The sequence below is a fragment of the Camelus bactrianus genome, chromosome 18 (genome assembly GCF_048773025.1).
Source record: "Camelus bactrianus isolate YW-2024 breed Bactrian camel chromosome 18, ASM4877302v1, whole genome shotgun sequence".
NCBI lineage: Eukaryota > Metazoa > Chordata > Mammalia > Artiodactyla > Camelidae > Camelus > Camelus bactrianus.
In genome coordinates this window covers 1,752,742-1,771,882 of record NC_133556.1, presented here as the reverse complement: position 1 = coordinate 1,771,882, position 19,141 = coordinate 1,752,742, and the positions used below count along the sequence as shown (strand labels likewise).

General features: G+C 53.4%; 1 protein-coding gene across 16 annotated transcripts in view; it reads left to right on the top strand.

Annotated features, from left to right (window-relative positions):
• The window catches only part of IQCE (IQ motif containing E), a 41,372-nt gene that overhangs the window by 965 nt on the left and 21,266 nt on the right, over window positions 1–19,141 (top strand). For 3 of the 16 annotated variants that reach the window (XM_074345561.1, XM_074345562.1, XM_074345559.1), the window contains exons 1-9: window positions 1,371–1,526; window positions 6,285–6,341; window positions 7,514–7,559; window positions 10,178–10,306; window positions 10,791–10,925; window positions 11,850–11,920; window positions 16,107–16,220; window positions 16,360–16,410; window positions 18,975–19,045. In XM_074345561.1, coding sequence (XP_074201662.1) covers window positions 1,491–1,526; window positions 6,285–6,341; window positions 7,514–7,559; window positions 10,178–10,306; window positions 10,791–10,925; window positions 11,850–11,920; window positions 16,107–16,220; window positions 16,360–16,410; window positions 18,975–19,045 — 710 coding nt within the window. In that variant the 5' untranslated portion in view covers window positions 1,371–1,490. Of the gene's footprint in view, window positions 1–1,365; window positions 1,527–1,799; window positions 1,819–3,048; window positions 3,090–5,420; window positions 5,620–6,121; window positions 6,342–7,513; window positions 7,560–10,177; window positions 10,307–10,790; window positions 10,926–11,849; window positions 11,921–16,106; window positions 16,221–16,359; window positions 16,411–18,974; window positions 19,046–19,141 lie in introns of those variants that run through there. The other 13 variants (XM_074345574.1, XM_074345573.1, XM_074345572.1 and 10 more) reach the window with 12 other exon arrangements.

The window sequence follows — 19,141 nt, the reverse complement described above, 5'->3', positions numbered from 1 at the left end:
TCTCTTAGAAACAATTCTGGTGGGAGCTCAGAGGAGGGCACGGGAGTCCTTTTCTCTTAGGGTGCATCACAGAAGATGAAAAATGAGGAACCAGAAGTTGGGGGTCAGACTCTACCTGACCCAGCTCAGGAGACACGGCTTCTCAGAGCAGAGGAGCGCCAGTGAGCGAAGTGGATAATTTCAGAACAAATAAAAATTTACTGTTTTAAATACCATTCAGGTAATTGGGCCGGTGGAAAAGCGTTACCTGGCAGCTTGTTTTTTGAGGTGCTATCATGTGCCAGGCACCATGCTGAATTTCATCTCTGTTATCTCCTCCAGTGCCAACAAAAGCCCTGAAAACTGTCTCCACTTTGCAGACAAGGTGACGACAGTGAGGCTAAGCCTGGGCTCCTGACCACTCACCAGCTCAGTCTTCCCTGCTTGCAGGGAGACAGCCTTGGGCTACAATCTGGTTCACCCCCTTTGTTGTACAGATGAGGAAACTGAGGAAAAGAGGGACATGGAAGGTAATCGTAGTGCTAAAATAACCTCCCAGGCGTTCCTCCCTCTACGCCTTGCTACTCCACGTACAGACTCGTTCACCAAGTAACAGTATGCACACTGTCACGCTGGGCTCACTCTGGACCGGGCAACCGCACTAAGCACTTCAGAGATATCGACTCACTTGCGCCTCACAACAACCCTTTTCTCTATTTTATATCTGAGGACACAGGCACAGAGAAGTCATATGACTTGCCAGGTGCCAAATACCTATTGACTGAGCACTTGCTATATGTCAGACCTTGTTCCAAGGGACGGGGATACAGCCGAGAACGAAACAAAACCCTGACCCAGAGAGCTTCCATTCTAGACGTGGGATGTTCTTGTAGATAACAAAGGTCAGGGGCGGGAAAAATAAAGCAGGGTAAGAGGACAGAGTCGATGCCCTTGGAGGCCACTGTGAAGACAAAGGGCAGATTATGCTGGCTAATAATTTAAGTGAACTTTGCAGCTTAACGTTCCTAAAGATGGTCATGACGCACACAGTGCAGTGAAAGCAAACTATTATTTTTTATTGTCCTGTGGCTACATCAGAACCCTTGGGCCTAAGATGGTTTTCTGAACGCCAGGCATTCAGAGCTCGTAGCCTGTGCACATTGCACAAGCCCCTTGTCCCTTTCAATGTTAGCCTAATAAATACTTGTTTTTAGTGCCCGACTCCGGTGACACACGGCCTCGCAGGGCAGCGTTGGAGCCGGCGGAGCCGCGCCAGCCCCGCCCCGCTCTCCGCGCGCGCGGTCTGTCGGCCCGCGGGCGTCGCGTCGCACGCGCACGGTCGGCCCGACGCCGGCCACATCCGGGACTCGGCGGCCGGCGCGGTTGCCATGGCAGCGGGGGCGCGGCGGGCGCGCGGGCTGGCCCTGAGGCTGCGGCGGGCGGCCGGCGGAGCCCGGGAAGCGGACGGCCGCGCCCGCAGCGCCCGGGGGCGATCGGGCAGCGCCGCCGCCATGTCGCTGGGCACCGGGGAGCCGGCCTCGGAGACGGTAAGCGCGGCGGGCGGGCGGGCGGGCCCCTCGCTGCCTCCCCTCGCCGGGTGACAGCTGCCATTATTGTTACCGCACAAGAGCGGACCTCCGGCCCCCGCCCGCGTGCGGCTGGTCCGGCGCCGCCGCCCCCCGCCCAGCCTCCAGCCGCCTCTAGCCCCCGCTCGCCCTGGCACTGGCCGCCACTTCCAGGAAGCCCTCCTGGACGCTGCGCCCTCGCCGCTCGGCGCCTGCGAGGCCGGGCCTTTGCCGAGCCTGCGATCGCGGCCCGCGGGGTGACGGAGCTCACTGCGTAAGTGCCCGCCCCCCGCCCCGTGCCTCCAGGGCAGGGGACATCGGACGGGGCGACCGGCCCGAGCCGTGCCGGGTGCGAGGGAGGAAGCCCCAGGCTCCGGGAGCAGGGCCCTGACCAGCACTGATCAGAGAACGCTTTCCGGAGGAGGTGCCCCCCAGGCTTACTCCCCCGGGTCGGGGCAAGCGGGCTCTCAGCTCTTCCTTTATCAAGTGTTTCTGGCGCGCAAACCATCTGCTGGAGATATCACTGGATGAGTAAACTACATTCCACTGGCGGGGGGCGGGGGTGAGGGGAAAGTACGGCAAAAAGCAGATCATGTAGATCAAGAGGGAAAGCGGAGAGTGCCCTGCAGAAAATAAAGCAGGCATGTAACCGGGGTGGGTCGGGGAGGCTGCTCCAGATTGGGTGCTGGGGACAGCCACTCTGACTCTGAATGTCACTGATGAGAAGGAGGCAGTCTTCCCATCTGAGAAGATCCCAGAGCAGCGGGACCAGCAAGTGCAAAGGTCCTGAGGTGGAAAAGTGCAGTGATTCCAAGGCCTGAAAGAACACTTGTTGGGATCTCGTTGTGGGGACAGGGCGTGAGTGGAAGGGAGACATGGGCCTGACTGTGAGAGCTGCAGGCCACGCTTGGAGTTTGAATTTATTCTGGCCACAGTGGGAAGCCTTTGGAGGGCTCCAGACAGAGGGAACTGGCTCACTTTGCTTCCTTCTCCGGGAGATGGCAGTACCCAGCAGAGCTGCGCAAAGCTCACCGCTAGTAGAGGCTCAGTGCTGCTGGCCACCCGGAGCTGCTGACTCTGCCTACTTGTCCCTCAGGGCACCAAGTCCTGCCTCATCTGGAAGGCCCGCCTGTCTGCGCTGGCCTCAGTTACTGCTCCTTCATCTTTGAAAAGTAACCTCTCACGTAGTGATTGTGAAAGTTACTCATGCCCGTTAGAGAAGATTTGGAAAATCAATTACCCACCATCTAACTGCCTACAGAAAACCACAGTTACTGTTTGGTGCATTTCCTTCCAGTCTTTTTTCAATACATCCTTTTTTTTTCCATGTGCTTTTTAATAACTGAGATTGTATTTATATTGTTTAGTGTCCTTTGCCGTTTAATTTATTGTTGGCATCCTCCCATACCCATGTATTTTCAAAAACATGATTTTTAAAACTCTAAGCTCTGGATACTCCTCTTTTTCCTGTCCACTTCCCTGCTTTTACTCTTTTGTTTTCCAGGTTGTGCTGGAAGTAATGCTGCTGTCAATATTCTTACACATGTAAGCTCTTGTTAAATGTGCTAGGCTCTGAGGACACAAGGAAAAGCTGAGCGCACGTGCCATGGTCTCGAGTTCAGCCTTGTGGAAGAGACTGGTGCAGGGCTCTCTGGGCATTTAGGAGACTCGCAGCCCTTGGCCCAGGCTAACTGGTGGTTTCTCTGCTAAGTTCAGAGCTGTTCTAAAGCAGGCAGGAACCACCTGAGGGCAGGCACTGTCCAGTCTGTCCAGTCCCACAAGTCCCTTGGCACAGAGTCACCTCTGGGCTTGCTCGTGAACTTCATGGAGCACTTTCCGTGGTGCCGGGGAGCCCGCTAAGCCATGGCTGTAAGCTGGCCCTGCTGGCCCACAGGCGTCACGTGGAGCCGGGGCACTGTCACCAGTGGTTTGTGAGCCAGCACTTACGACAGGGCTCACAGTTTCCAGAACAATAGAATAGAAGCATTTATAGAGATTTACTGCTCCTAGGGTTCTGTGCCATCTGCTCTGCTGCTCAGGTCCCCCTCTGGACCTCCTGCTCATAGCCACCGTGCCCTCCTGCCTCCTGAGTCCTCCTCCAGCCTCACAATAACACTGCTCTAAAGCCTTTGTGTGCCAAGCCCATCGTCTGAGACTTCAAAAGTGGCTTCTGTTGCCTGCCCTTTCCCCCGCGTAGTCATCACGCTTGCCCGTTTCTCTGTGTGTCTCAGCTGTTTGTTGACTAGACATTTAGATCATACATGACAGCAGCGCCTCCCCGGGGAGTTGGTGTGGTTTGCTGGGTGGTTCGTTTATTTGGTGAGTGACATGGCTGAACTAACTCTGTAAAGTCGATTTCCCCGCATCGTGTGTTGGTGCGGCCTCTGATTCCCCGCTCAGACTTTTTTCTTGTTTAAATCTTTTAGCCTGACTACCTAGGGGTTACTCTTGGGTTAGCAGAAGCCACTTTTTGGTCAGAGGTTGTGTTTCGGCCCCTGGGCCAGTCAGACTCTTGCCCTGAACCACTGCGTGCGCGTGTGTGCGTGTGTGCACGTGTGTGCGTGTGTGTTGTGGAGGACACTGTCATGGTTCAGGGGGTTACCTTTTTGCCCCCGTGCAACCAGGGACTAGTGCATGGTTTCCCCCTCCCATCTCTCCCGAGAGTGCAGCCTTGGACCTGCGCGGCGTCCTCCGGACCTCCTGGGATGTGTGTCGCCATGCTTGTAAGCCTGGCTTCCTGGGACCTGCTCTTGGGTCGGGGTGGCTTGTCATTCAGCCAGGGTCTGGGCAGCCCCAGCGCCACCAGGGCTCGTGCCCTCCGGTCGATCTGGGTGCAGCGTGGGGGCTGTTTCTGAGTCTGCCCAAGCCCGTTCCGAGTCGGGGCGCCCCAGTGCCTGCAGGCGCCTCCCTGGCAGGCAGGGCCCACCGCTACCTCGGGAAGGCGCCTCTGCTCTTTTGGCTCTTAAGCTCCTGGTAGCCCTGCCGGTGGGCGTTCCTGCTGCTGTGGCCATGGAGCGGGCTTGGGGGCTCGTGATGGCCGCTCACCGTGCCTGCGACCTGGCAGTGGGATCAGGGAGGGGCGGAGCGCTCCAGTCGCTGGTACATAGCCAGTCCCCTCGGCTCGGCTGTCCGCCCGCCTCTTCCCCTGGGGAGGACGTCTGGGCCACTGCACAGCAGGGGCAGCACCGTTTCCCTGGAGTGACACGCCTGCGCAGGTCCCACGGTGGGGGGGGGGTGCCAGATGGTGCTTGGAGAAGGGAGAATGAATTGGCCTTTAACGTGTTTCTTTGCTTTTTTCATACTGTGTATGGCCTCTTTCACTCTGCTGACTGAAGGGGTAGGTCTTGGGTTGTTCTGTGATTTCAGATAGTTACTATATTTTACTTCCTTGGTTCCTTCTGGAAGTTATCAAGACTTTATTCAGAACAAGAAACAGTATGGGGAGGGGTGTTTGTAGCTCAGCGGTGGAGCACATGCTTAGCAGGCACGAGGTCCTGGGTTCAATCCCCAGGACCGCCACTAGAAAAAAATAAACAAACTTAATTAACACCCCCTCACCCCAAAAAAGAAATAGTGACAAGCCTTCACAAAAGAAAGTTTTGCTACTTTTCTGTGTGGTTTCAACAGTTGGCCTCCATGGCCGGCAGGCACGTCCTTTGTGAGGCCAGAGGCCTGCGCTCGGTTACTGCCTTGCTTCCCTCGTCTCCCATGTGATCTGTACGCAGTTCCCTGCCTCGCTTCCTGGATTTTGCACACCGTTCTCATATACTTTGTTAAATGAAAACTGCTCTCTGTAATTGTCATTGGCTATTTATACCTTAAAATACCACCTGTTTAATGATGTCAAAAATCTAATTCAGTGGCTGGTTTTTTTAGAGTCTGTTTATTTGGAATGGACTACCGTCCCCTCGTAACCCAGACGCAGTCACTCCGCACCTTTAATCTGGACTCTCCTTGTTTGGGAGGCATGCTGGAGGGTGCCCGACATTACAGCCGCCCCCGTCCGTGTCACAGTGCGGCCTAACACAGACACACGACTCTCCTGGGAAGGTTCCCTTCCCTCGCTGACACGCAGGTACTGACGTCAGACAGTGCAGATTCCATTTTGCTCACTGGGCCAGGGCAGCTCCCTGGAGCCAGAAGGCAGGACCCTCTGGATGCCCAGACAGCGCCCGCGTGGGTGGGTGCGCGTGGGGCTTTGATTTGTCCTCACCAGGGTGCAGTCGCAGATTCCTGTGCTTTGATGCAAAGATGAAATGGAGGGGGAGGGTCAATTAGGAGTATGGGATTAGCAGATACACAAAACAGATAATCAGCAAGGTCCTCCTGTAGCGCACAGGGAACTGCATTCAGCGTAGTGTAAGAACCTATAGTGGAAGAGAACCTGAAGATGAATATGTAACTGAATCACTTTGCTGTTCACCTGAAACTAACACAATATTGTAAACCAACTATACCTTAATTTAAAAAATTTTTTAAAAGGATGTTTTGTTGTCTGTGGAATGATGTTGCTAGATTGACAGGCCTGGAGCAACCCAGCCCACAGTCTGGTTTTGTGTCCCCACTCGTTCCTTCAGGCACGATGGAACACACTGGCCGCTGCCCGCTCTGAATATGCTGTCTCCTGGAGCTGGGTTTTGGGGTCCTGCGTCAGCAGCACGGCGGGGCTGATTCTGCTCTGAGTGTGACTGTGGAGCCAACTGGTGCCTGAAGGTTTCACTGTTTGATCTGTTCCTCCAGGGAGATGACAGTCTGTCTGCGATCACCTTTGACTCTGACCCTGAGAAGCTGAGTGCGGTGAGTGCGCAGGGGTGGCAGCGGCCGCCGGGCAGGGCTGGCCACTTCCCCTTACACACAATTCCTCCACAAACGCTCCGCTGAGGGCCAGATCCCCAATTCCAAATGCTGCTCGACGTTTGAAAAGTCCCAAGGCCTCAGCTGGATCTGAATAACTGGGATTATAATTTAAAATGTTATGCGCAGAGTACATCTGAAGCTGATGACAAGTTCCTGTCCTGCATTTATTTGGCTTTGGCCTGCAGCCCCCAGCCCCCAAACCCTGACATGCCAGGGGACGGAGCAGAGCTCGGCGACGTAGGCAGAGTCGTAGGTGGAAGTGACCGAGGTGTGAGAAAGGAGACCTTGCAGCTGCGGCTCAGAACTGTGCCCAGTCCTGGCCGACGGCCCTGGGGCTGGGAGCCAGCCTGACGGAGATTGGGCAGCGGGCGTGGGCAGGGCCCGGGTCACAGGCGCACTGGTGCCCCAACCCGGCCTCCTGGGGTTTGTTTGGAAAGCTGTGCTGGGCAGTGAAGCAGGAACAGGGGCTGTCTCCCAGCAGGTGGAATTCTAGCCTCACCCCAGCGCACAGCGCAGCACAGCGGAAATCCGCCAGCAAGCCTCCCCTCGCTCCCAGGGCTCCAGGGCGGCTTCCTGGGCCTGCTGGCTGAGATGAGGGGCTCTGCAGAGCTCAGTCCTCCCTCCACGCCACTGAGGACGGGGGCCCGCGATGCTCCCGGGAGGAGCAGGGATGCGAACCAGTCTCCCAGGGGAAGCTCGGCCTGCATGCAGCAGTCCAGTGCTCCCACTGGCAGGGGGTGAGGGGGCTCTCTGTCCAGTGAGACGCGGATGGGGGACAGAGGCGTGGAAGGGGCACCCCGGCTGTCGGGGGAGCGCTCTCCCAGACAGGCCAGTCTGCCGCCCCTGCCCTCTGCCTCACCCCCAAGTCCCGCCCCTGCGTGGGGACGGCCGGAGGGCCGTCACACACACCTGTCTGTGCTGGGGCTGCGCTGCCCGTGTCAGGGCCTCCCTGCACCCTGTCTCCCTTTGCTCCGGCTCTGCCTAGTCTGGGCGGGTTAGCCTACCAGCCCGGCGCTTCTGAGCACACCGGGGACGCCGGTGCTCCCTGGCGGGGACGTGCTGGCTGCTGGGGAAGGCTCCGCCTGCTTTACATGGTCTCTGCTTTCTTTCAGAAAGCAAAGAGGAGAAGTTTCCACAAGCCTCCGCCCACATCGCCGAGTGAGTATGACCAGGGCCCACCTTTCGAATTCCCAGTTTAACTCAGAGGCTGGTTCTCGGGAACTGTCTTTCCTGGTGTCCTGGGAGAAGGGTCAGGGACGTTTTCTTCTCTGAATACTTAGGACCTTTCTGCCGGTTTGCTCCGTTTTGTGTTGGGACCTTGGGGGTGCGCTCCTGGGTCAGCGCCTTCCCCAGGTGTCCCAGTGGGAGGAGGCCCAGCAGGGGCTGAGGTCCAGAGCTGTCACTGTCCCAGGGAGCCCCTCCACAAGACGCAGTGCTTCCAGCCTTTTGTGTTCTCTTTTTGAAGTCGCCTCGCTCTTCCCAAGGCCATCAAAGTGAAGGAAAGGCAGGATTTGTTCCCTGAGACACAGAGCAGCTCATCGGGTGCTGGGCTGAGTTCTCTGCTTCCCGCTGTCTTTGGGACAGACCAGGCCCTGGGTTGGCTTCCCCTTGCTGCCCACAGTCCTGCAGCCTGGCCCGACTTTGTTAAGTGTGTGTGCGCATCTGTCTGTATGTTTCTTACGTACACGTGTATTTCCAGCGTACTGTCCTAAGCATGACACTCAGAGAACACAAATGAGCTTTCATATTAGCCCCAGAAAACATAATTAGATAGACAAATTCCTGCAAAGGAAAGCAAGCATGTCTTATTATTACAAGTAAATGTGAACATTGGGAAGACATCATCCAGCAGTTTGGGCTTTGGGTGTCTTGCTCTCCTTCCCTGGAGAAAACTGAGAGCTGATGTGAAGTGAAAGTGTGGGTGTTTGTGTGTTAAACCTCCTCGTTTCAGACCATTTTGTTTAAGTCTTTTTTGTCGGGAAAGTACCTAAGGTTAGACCATCTTTCATTATTCTTCCTGGAAGTCAAACATTTCAAGTGTTGAAAATACTAACAATCAAATTTTATCTTGATTTCTGTGAATGTCAGGATTGTGTTTTCATGTAATTTAGAATGGCCAGACCCCCCAAAGCGTTAAAAACTGGATGGGGTGCGCTGTAACTCAGTGGCCTCGCCGTGCTCACCCCAGCCATGCCGGGCACCTCTCGTCCCCGCACAAGTTCTGGCCCCCAGCACAGTGCTCACCCGACACGACGCGCTGTGTCCCCTCTGCTGAGCTGCCTCTTCTCTCAGGGCCCTGCCGTCCTCCCCAGGTCTCGGGCCGCCCTGTCCCGGGCCCCCGCCGCCCGCTTCCCGATCCTCTTTCCGTAGGTGTGCTCCTGTCTGATTTCCGGGCCAGAGCAGCAGGGCCATGTCTATCCTGTTCACTTAATTAGTGTTTTACTTTAATGCCCAATCTCGATCGCTGTGGGTCTGTAGCCCCCGCTGTTCTGCGATTTTCAGTGGGCAGAGCCCCCTGAGGAGGGCGGGCCGGCGGCCATGTTTCCGGGCTTCCCGGGTTCACTGGTGCTCAGGGCGTCAGCCACCACCGATGTCCACCTCCTGCTGCGTCCCCTCTTCCCTCTTCCCGGCTTTCTCCATAGGCCACCTTTCGCTGAAGAGTTCTTACTATTTATTGGTGAATCCCAGCCATTTAGGAGGGAAATGTCATTTGTGGGTTTTTTCTGATCACTGACTTTCATGAATGAGCACTTAAATGCATGTTTAAAGTTTGGAAGGCCTTCCAAATACCCTGGAAGTGGAGCACAGTGGTCCTGGGGCTGGAGGTGCCTCAGGGTCCAATGTGTCTTTACTCCCTCGTCCTGAACAATAATGGAAAACGTTCCATAAATCCTGAAACCGTGGAAAAATCTTTGAAATTTCAAGAAATTAAATATATTAGACTTAGAATCTCAGGACCTTCTACAGATATAAATTTCTTTGGTATTTAAGAAATATAACTACGTTTTATGAACAACTTGGTTTTGCATACATTTGCGTAATTTCCCTACTTTACATAATTAAAGAGTAAAATCCCAGATTAAAATATAATTTTAAAATCTCTCCCTCATTTTGATGACAAAATAAAAAATGCCCTGGAAAAGTCTACTTTTTTCTCATTTCTTCTAACTATTTTACATACTAAGTTCTAAATAATATTACTTGCATATTCTGTGGCAACATGAAAGAAATATTTACAGTGTTAAGTATAAAGGATATAAAATTGTGTGTTCGCTGTGACTGCGACTCTGTAGAAATACACACATATCTGAAAAAGTTGAATGGGAAACTAAGTAATGTAATATCGGTAGAATTTTGGATCCATGTTTTATTTTGTTTTCTGTTTTTGTCTCTGTTTTGGGGGGAGGTAATTAGGTTTATGTGGTGAGTTATTTATTTGGGCTGGGGATGGAGCCCAGGACCTGGTGCCTGCTAAACACACGCTCTACCACTGACCGATACCCTCCCCCTCCCCCGGATTCATATTTTAAAATAAATTTCCCCTATGTTATTTATTTATAATAAGATTTTAAAAACAGATGTAAGTACACATATGCAGCATAGCTGCATTTTATAATGTGTTATAACATGTTTTTCATTTTTGTCAGAATGTGCTATTCTGGGCTTGTTACTATGCCTTTGCGAATGTTTTGCTTTGTCATTTTTGTCTTTCTAAAGCACGTATGTCAAGGGGGATCGATACTTTGCGCCTCTGAAACCGTGTGTTGGCTTTTTAGAGTCACCTTATCACTCTAAGCCGAGAAAAGTGGCCTCCTGGAGAGCTCTGAGGACAGCAGCGAGCATGCCCCTCGGCAGCAGAATGTCCTTGACCCCCCAGAAGCTGTGGCTGGGAAGCTCCAGGCAAGGTATGTGGTCCCCGCAGAAGCCCTTCGTGCCCCAGAGAGGGGTGCTAAGAATGGCGGGTGGGGACTGAGATAGAGCTTCTAATACCGCTCGCCTGCACGACAGTGTTCTGAACGTTCTCAAAGACACAGCGCCTCCGCTTTCACGCAGCGCAGAGTGCGGTCTGCGTGCGGTCTGAGTGCGAGGGCCTCAGCTGGCCCGGCACCGCCGCCCGCCCGGGGTGGGGCCCCGGGGAGTGCCGTGGCGCCCCTCCTGGCTCGCAGGGGCCGGCTGTTCAGCTGGGGGCGGAGGGAATACTCAGACCACCGAGATGGGCAGATGCTGCCGATCGGGGCTTTATCTGTCTTGAGGGCTGGTGGTCGAACGTGTCCCACACGCCGCTGGTCGCCCTGAGCGTTCTTCATCCGGAAGGCTGATTATAGAGACCACGCCTCCTATTGTTCCTGCTTGTACCTGTTCTGTTAAATCCGTGCACATTCAAACCAGGAAGTCTGACCCAAGCCCTGAGATCAGACCTCACCTTGGAGCGTGCGTGGACCACCCCCCCCAGCAGCACCCCCGACTATCTGACAGAAGCCGTAAGAATGAGGAGGTCAAATCTCAGGCGTTCTGCCAGCCACGGTGAGCATGTTGATGGTGACATGGCCGCCACTGAGGAAGAGCGAGAGGAAGGGCTCTGGGGTTTGGGGGTGAGCTCTGACAGTGAGATCTGGGGTTCCATCTGTAGGAGTCTGCGGGTGTCCTGAGGACAGTAGCCCCTGAAGGCCCATCCCGCCCCTGATGTGGGCGGGGACATCTTCCCAGGCTTCAGTGTGCCTACCTCCTGACACTTGGGGTCCTATTTCAATTTACTGGATAAACAGTCTTAGAGATAAAAACTGTAAAGAGTATTAAAAAGCCCAAATCTCACCAGAAAGAGTTGGTTAGTTTTCATGTTTCTGTCCTCCTGTCTGGTGTTAAGCTGGGTGTTTCCTCCCTCTGCTGGCACTGCTTTTCCTGTCCGCCCCGTGGGAAGCGTGGAGACAGCGTGTCCCAGTGCCCGCGACATCCCCTTGCTGCACTGGCCGCCGGCAGGGCCATTTTGGGCTTGCGTGTCAGAGTCCTGGCCCGTCAGGGATCACACGGTGCGGAGCGCCCCGCACACCGTCCGTTAGACGCGGGCGTGCTCGTCAGTGTGAGCGCGTGTGTGTTTTTTTTTATTGTTTGCTGTTTGTGTTTTGTTTTTTTATTATGTTTGCTTTTTATCGTATCACTTCCCCGTTAGACTCCCTTCTTTACTCCTTTACTATAATTAAGCCCCGAGTTCACATGTTTCATTTTCTCTTCCTTCATCTTTCTGGATTTCCTCACTTTTGGGGAAAGAGCACGATCAGTTTAAAAATGTGGAAATACTTTTGCTTTTCTTTTTTATTCTCCTTTTTCTAAAAAAAAAAAAAAAAAAAAAAAGGATAATGTTATTAACTTGCAGATTTTCCTTAAGGTATAGCCCAGAACTCCTTCTGCCTTTCAGACGGCCCTGTAAGAGGGCTGTGTGTCTCCCTGCAGGCTCCGTCCCTGGGACCCCCATCCACAGAGAGAAGGAGGACATGTACGATGAGATCATCGAGCTGAAGAAGGTAGTGTTTCCAGCTGTTCTTTGTTGATTTTAAGCAGGAAAGCCTGCTAATGACAGTGGCTGGGAAGTCAGCATCAGTGCTGGGATTATCCGTGGGGAAAGAACACGTGGTTTGGAGGGACACCTGGGTCTGACTCCTGGCCTGGGGTCTGAGGAGCTGGGCGACACTGGCCAGAGGAAGGCCTCGCACCAGCGGTGGGCGTGAGGGGCCGACGGTGGTTGGAGCCCACCTGCGCCCGGCCTGTCCGGCACGGTGGAGAGGACTAGGGTAGTCCTTGTGTGCCCTGAGGCTCGGCGTTGTGATAAGGTCACTGGGGGTGCTGTTACCAGAAACCTCCCGTGTGTGTAATTCTTTGGTGTTAACGGCATTGCACATGCCCGACCTCAGTGGGTCTCTGCAGGAGCCCCTGGATAGGTTACAGCTGTCTTCTGGTGATGACCCGGAGACTCGGCGAGGTTAGGCGTCCAGCCGAGTTCAACCAGTAGCAGAACCGGGCTTTCTGGCGAGGCCCTCTGCCGCCCAGGGCCGAGGCTCTTCCCAGTGACCCTTGCTGCTGCCTTCCCTGAAGCACCCGTGGCGCTGCAGTTAATGATCACCACCCTCGTCACCTTCACCACCGCCAGGATTGCTGCCTGCTCTTTAATATCTGCACGTACTCACGTGCCGCTGGGGGAGCGGCTGGGGCTCCCCCCGCTGCAACGCTGGTCTGTGCGCAGACCTGCCTTCCCCACCAGGCGAGCTGGACCTCGAGGGCTGCGATCAGTCTGGGCGGCAGGGGCTCGGCAGGGTGCTGGTGGCCAGCGTGCCCAGGGCCCTGTGAGGAGCCTGGCAACCGTCGCACCTGAGCAGCGGGACACTGCCCTCCCCTGGGTCTAGGCATGCCCAGGGCTGTGTAGCAGTGGAAGTCTTGCCCGAGGGGTCACTGCAGCCCCGTCTGGGGAGGTGTTCAGCGAACGTGGGGTGACTTTCCCCAGGGTTCCGCAGGAGAGTTCTTATCTGGGTTCGGAGACTGTACTGCGTGAACTCAGAGTCCCTGACCTGAAACTGCGACTAATCCCCACAGCAACACCCTCGGAAGGAGCTTTCCTGGGGCAGAAACAAGTCTCTGGGTAGCATCATACTGACTTTATTCAAATGAAGTCAGCCTGAGCTTCTCAGTCCCGACAGAAGAGAGTTTTACTTTCAACACTGTTGCTCCAGGATCTGGAGCGTCCAGGGTAGCTTTCCTCTAGCAAGTGATGCGTCGGTTTCCTGTTGAAAAACAGGGATGATAATAATAGTACCATTTCTCAGGGTTGTTGTGAGGGTTCATAGACTAGCCCACGAAAGGGCGGTAGTGCCCTGCCTAACATGCAGTCCGAGGTCAGCCTGTCATACGCTCGCTGTGACGCAATGGCGGGCTCCCAGGAAGTCACGACGCTAAGGCAGAGAGGCCCCGGCACCCTCACCCCGTCTCCTCCAGTGGTTACGCCTCACGTGACAATCGTGCAATATCGAAACCAGGAGACCGATGTCGGGGTGCAGGGTGCGTATGTAGTTCTGGGTCACATCATCTCATGTGTAGACCTGTGTAACCAGCATTGCAGTCAAGACTCATGATGGCCCTGACACCCCAGAGATGTCCTCATCCTGCCCCTTGACGTCACACCCACCCCCCTCCCCACCCACCATCCCTCACTCCTGGAAACCACTGATTTTCCTCCATCTCTGGAATGTTGGCATCTTGACAGTGTCGTGTAAATGGAGTCGTGTGGTGTGTGACCTCTTGGGGTTGGCTCCTTCTGCTGTTTCCCGTGGTGCTCTGAGGTCCATCCTGGCTGTCGCTTGTGTCTGTGGTTCTTCCCCCTCAGACTGTGTTACTGTCTCCTGCACACTGTGATATGTTGTATTTTTTAATGCATTTCCTGTAAGTCACTTGGACCCGTGATTGTTTGGAATCGTGTTGTTTGGTTTCTAAGAGTTAAAGACTTTCCCGTTGTTTTTGTTGTCGACATCTAGTTTGACTCCACGAAACGCACTCTGTAACCTCATTTCTTGGACGTTTGTTGAGGTTTGCTGTGTGGCCCACGATGCGGTCCGTCTACACGTGGGCTCCGTGGACATTTGGAGAGACGGGCATTCTGAGGCCGGGTGGAGCATTCTGTGAATGTCCGTTGGTGCCTGCCTGTTGGTGGTGGTCTGAGTTCTTTTGTGCCCCTGCTGACCTTCTGTCCCGCTGCTCCATCAGTTGTTGGGAGAAGGGTGTTGATGTCTCCAATGTAATTGTGGGTTTCTTGGTTTCCTCTGTCAGCTCTGTCGGGTGTCACATCACGTGTTTTCCAGCTCTGCTTGGTGGACACACATTTAGGACTGCTATCTTTTTGGGGGCTGGACCCTTACAATCATTATGTAATGTCCCATTCTGTCCGGTCAGTTTCCCTTCTCTGCTTTGTCTGATGTTAGTTCAGATTAATGATTTGATGAATGTTTTTTGATGAATGTTTCAATGGCATCTCTTTCTATCCTTTTACTTTCGAGTTTCTTATAGACAGCATGTGGTTGGGTCACGCTTTTTCATCCGCTTTGCCAGTCTCTGTCTTCTGATTGGTTTGTTTAGCTCTTTTACATTTAATGTAATTATTGGTATGTTAGTATCTAACTCGCCGATCTTGCTTTGTGTGTGACCTGGTCACCACTGGATGGTGAGAGTCCTGGCCCTCCAGTTGGCCTCCTCTGACACACCTTCCCCCACCCCCGGCCCCAGTGAGGAGGGGTGGGCACCTTGCTGCAGCCTGGCAGGCTGGGGTCCAGGCTCCCCAGCAGTGTTTCCTGCGCTCTTCCCCTGGGCCAGAGCAGTTACTGTACGTGCATTTTCTGCCTTGTTAGGCTGCCCCTTTTTGCCAGAGAGCAGAGGCTTTTCCTGTCCCTGCCCACTGCCTTGTCCAGCGTGGGCCCCTGCAGCAGCCAAGCCAGGGCATGTGAGGCAAAGGAGAACTGGAGGAACCCCCTGCTTGTCGTTGCCTGGATCCTGAGGTCCCGGCTAGTCTTCCTCCTCCTCTCCACCTTTCTGAGTCTTCTTGTGTTTGCTTTACATGCAGTGACCGAGGTTTTTAGCTGTACTGAGCAGGAGGAATAGGGAAAAGTGAGTGCACTCCGTATCTCTGGAAGCAGAATTCCCATGACTGGATTTCTTCTCTTTCCTAATGACTGTGTACTAACTGACTTACTCACTAAACACTCATCGAGAGCCAGGCATCTCTCCTGCCAACTGTGGGCATGTGGCTGGCTTTCCAGGCATCCCTCAGTGGGACGCACACTTTGAGTTGTCTTTCCAGTGGTGGCAGCTGGGTTTGTTCAGACATTCAGACTCTTCTGAGCACCACAAGCCCCTTGAAAGGAGAAGGACGCCTCCAAGATAACTGGCTAATCTGGGTGCGGGCTGATGCTGGAAGTGGGCTAACTGTAGCACTGGCCGACCTGTGCGGCCGTTACCCCACGAGGCTTCTGAGCACAGTCTTAACCGTACGCTTTCAGGTTGTGCGGCTTCACAGACAAGGAAAAGGCTTTTGCAAGTGAGGACGTTGAAAACAAAACTTTGGAATACCCTAACCCTTCCATCACCATTTCATAAAAGGGCTGTATGTGTCCAAAGCAGTAGGAAGGACACAATTTCAAAATACAAGAGAGCTGTAAACATTAAATAAACTTAGTTTTGTGAAAAATTGATAGTCTTTCTTCTAAACTCACCACAGACTGGTGAAAAATTCATCCACAGATAAGCGTTTGGGAACCATAGCTCGGACTAACTGAGCCTTAGTTGAGGAGAAGAATTTTAAAAGGACATTAGAGTATGATGAGGTGCGGTGTCAGAAACATGGGCTTTCCCACGCGGACGTGGAGGAGAACACGTCGTGTTGGCGCCTTCCAGAGTCGCTGCTGACAGGACTGATTTGTGGAGCAGCGTTTGCGGCTGGCGGGGGTGGGTGCTGTTGGCGCTTTGGGTGGCAGTTCCTAGCTGTGTGGGTGGTCCTGCCCCTAATGAGGCAGGTGACATCCAGACCTCCCTCACCCCCCCTCCCGCCCCCGCACACACGGTGCCCTGACTGGGAACTAGACGGCTTTTAAAACGCCTCTCCAACTTAGTGTCTCACTGGGTGTCTGTGTGCACGGTGTGTGTGTCCGTGTATGTGGTCCTTCTGTCCTTCAGTCATTACACATGCAGAAGAGTGATGTGGATCTGATGAGAACAAAGCTTCGGCGCTTAGAAGAGGAAAACAGCCGAAAGGACCGGCAGATAGAACAGCTCTTGGATCCGTCCCGAGTAGGTTCCTGGCCTGCGTGGCCGTGGCCGTGCCCCGATGCTGGTGGGGGGTGGGGGCGGGGGACGCAGGGCCCTCAGCAGACTCACGAGGGGGCGCTAAACCACACCTTGTCTTCATTTCTCCATCTGCTCACCGCAGGGCCCGGATTTTGTTCGGACTCTGGCAGAGAAAAGGCCTGACACTGGCTGGGTGAGTATAATCTCAGCAGAACAGGTAACCTGTCCGCTGAAATCTGGTGTTAGAAGCAGCCTTTAGAGGGATGCCTCTTCTGTAAAGCACGCACCCCGGAGGAGTGACAGGTTTCAGGAGGGGCTGCAGGGGGGTCTCTGAAGATGCGGTGGGGGCCTTGGTGGGGGTTGGGGGGAGGCTAGTAGGCTTACCACGAGGCCCAAAGGCTGCTGTAGGAAAGGGTCATCACAGTGGGGGACTAAAAAAAACACATCAGACTTAACAGATGACACTGATTTAAAACAGGGAAACAAAGCAAGATTATAATTAGGGCCTTAAAACCCATACGAACCCCTCTTGTGTGTTGTGTAATAATACATCACAGATTGAATGGAACAAAATTATGGAAAATGGAACCACTGTACCATAATGTCGTGGCAATAAACTATAGCAGTTGGAGAAAAACGTATCGCAATAAATCTCATATGAGTCAAGGAAGCACATGTTTATAAGAAATCCAAAATGCTAGAAGAAAACCAGCAGGGATTCAATGTTGAGATCGTTGAACACAAAATCACATTAATGATGTGATTAATGGGTTTGAGAACATAAATTTAAGATTTACAATAAAACCCATAAGACTACAATGGAAAGTGGGTCAGTGTAAGGGGGAGGGGGCAGAGGGCGGGCACTGCTGATGAACGCGGCAGAGTTTTTCTCCAGAATATGCAACGAATCCCTGCAAATCGATAAGGAATAAAAGCAGTCTGCTCCGAATAAAGGATTACAGCCTAGCTCTCTGCTGAAACAGCACAAAGTAAATGCTTAAGTGCTTGCGAACGAATCGATGTATTTCCACAATAAGTAGTTTTTAAATAACAGCAACTCTTAAACGCTGTAGAGTTGTACAGTTTGCACATTCGACTTTTTGTCATGGGGACGTCAATTCCCATTTTTAAAATCAGGAAGCTGAGGTTGAGAGCTTTGCCCAAATGGCTCACAGTGAGTGACCGTTAGCTCTGTGAAGGCCGGGACGATGTGACCGTGTGCGGTGACGGTCTGTGACACTGTGCCCGCTGGTGGTCTAATAATGCTCTTTTTAGGACTATGTCTCAAGAAAAAAATCCAGTACAAGAAGCCATCTGCACAAGGATATTTATAGCTGTCCAGTTTGGGGGGAAACTTGAGGTGAAGCCAGTCACATTGGAATACCACTGTATCAAAACATGTTCAGAAAGACATTTTAATATATATATATATATACGTTAAATATAAATATATATATAAAAAATATATATAATATATATATTATATATATATATATAATAGTACAGCTACGTTTAGAAATGTCTACATGATTAATTTGGTGAGGATGTAGAATTCTATAATAATGTAGAATTCTATAAATAATGAATGCTTGTACAGAGAAAAGGCTTTTTGCATTTTTGTTCTGATGCTGTGTTTTTTTTTTAAATTAAAGTGGGTTAAAAGTAGACATTGTAGATCGCAGGGTGTGGGCAGTTTCCCCTCTGCTGCCCTTTGCCAGACCTCTGCCCTGTGACAGAACGCTTGTGCTCGTCCTCATCCGCCCTAGAGAAGCACTTGCATATGTGCACAGGGAGTTTCCATTGAAGGGGTTTGTAGTAGCACAAACTGGTAACGGATCAGTATCTGTCAGCAGGGTGGGGAACTGGACCGTGTATGTTCCTGTCCTGGAAGGAGGACATAAGTCCGCAGGAACTGGCCGGGCAGAGTAGCAAGACGGTTTGTTGAGTGGAAAAAAAATGCAAGTTGCAGAACGATATGTGTGGGAGGATCCCATTTATGTAAACAGATGTACAAATGCCAGAATCTCTGTGGTTGTGCACACGTGTGTGCGTGCGTAAGCTAAGGTCTACACACAAAGTTGATAATGATACTTAGTTGAGAGGGGTGAGGTCAAAGGCTGTAGTTTCATCTATAATTCTTTTTACAAGAAAATATATTCAAGTATTACTAGGATAATGAAAAACTACCTTAAAATCCAATTAAAAAGTTGTTTGACTGCTGAAGAAGAAAAAACGGGGTGTTCTTTGGGGAATATAGGGGTGTTATCTCCCACAGCCTGCACTAACAGAGCAGGAAGCAGCCGGGCGGGAGGGCCCTCAGGGCTGCCCCGGCTGGGGGCCGGCTGCCCGGCCGCCTCCAGCCCTGCTCCCTCCCCGCGTGGTGCTGTGGACTGAGTTGTCACGGGCCTCGGCTCCTGGGTTTTGTATCTAAACCCCAGTGTAGGTGCTGTCCCCCGTCCGCAGTGCGAGTGTGGAGTGGGCTGGAGGGGGAAGGCTGCAGCTTTGTGGGGGCACCCCCGTCCCCCCACTCACCCTCCACTCTGCTCTGGTGGCCCGGACGGCTGGCCCCCTCTCTCCTGGCTGCACCTGGAGCCAGGAAGAGACGCCGGCGAGTGAACGGGCAGGACTGGGGATGCTGCCCTGTCCGCCGGCAGGGGACACCCAACCCAGCCTGCGGACTGGGCGGTCTGCGTCTTGGGGGCGTTGGGGGGGAACCGCAGGGACGGTCAGCTTGACGCGGTGGTGTCCCGTTGGCAGGTGATCAACGGGCTGAAGCAGCGGATTCTCAAGCTGGAGCAGCAGTGCAAGGAGAAGGACAGCACCATCAAGTACGGGGAGGCGGCGGGCGGGGCGGGGCGGGGCGGGGCGTGGGCTGAGGCCGGCTGGGCCGCACGCATGCGCACACGCACGTGCAGGCGCATCCT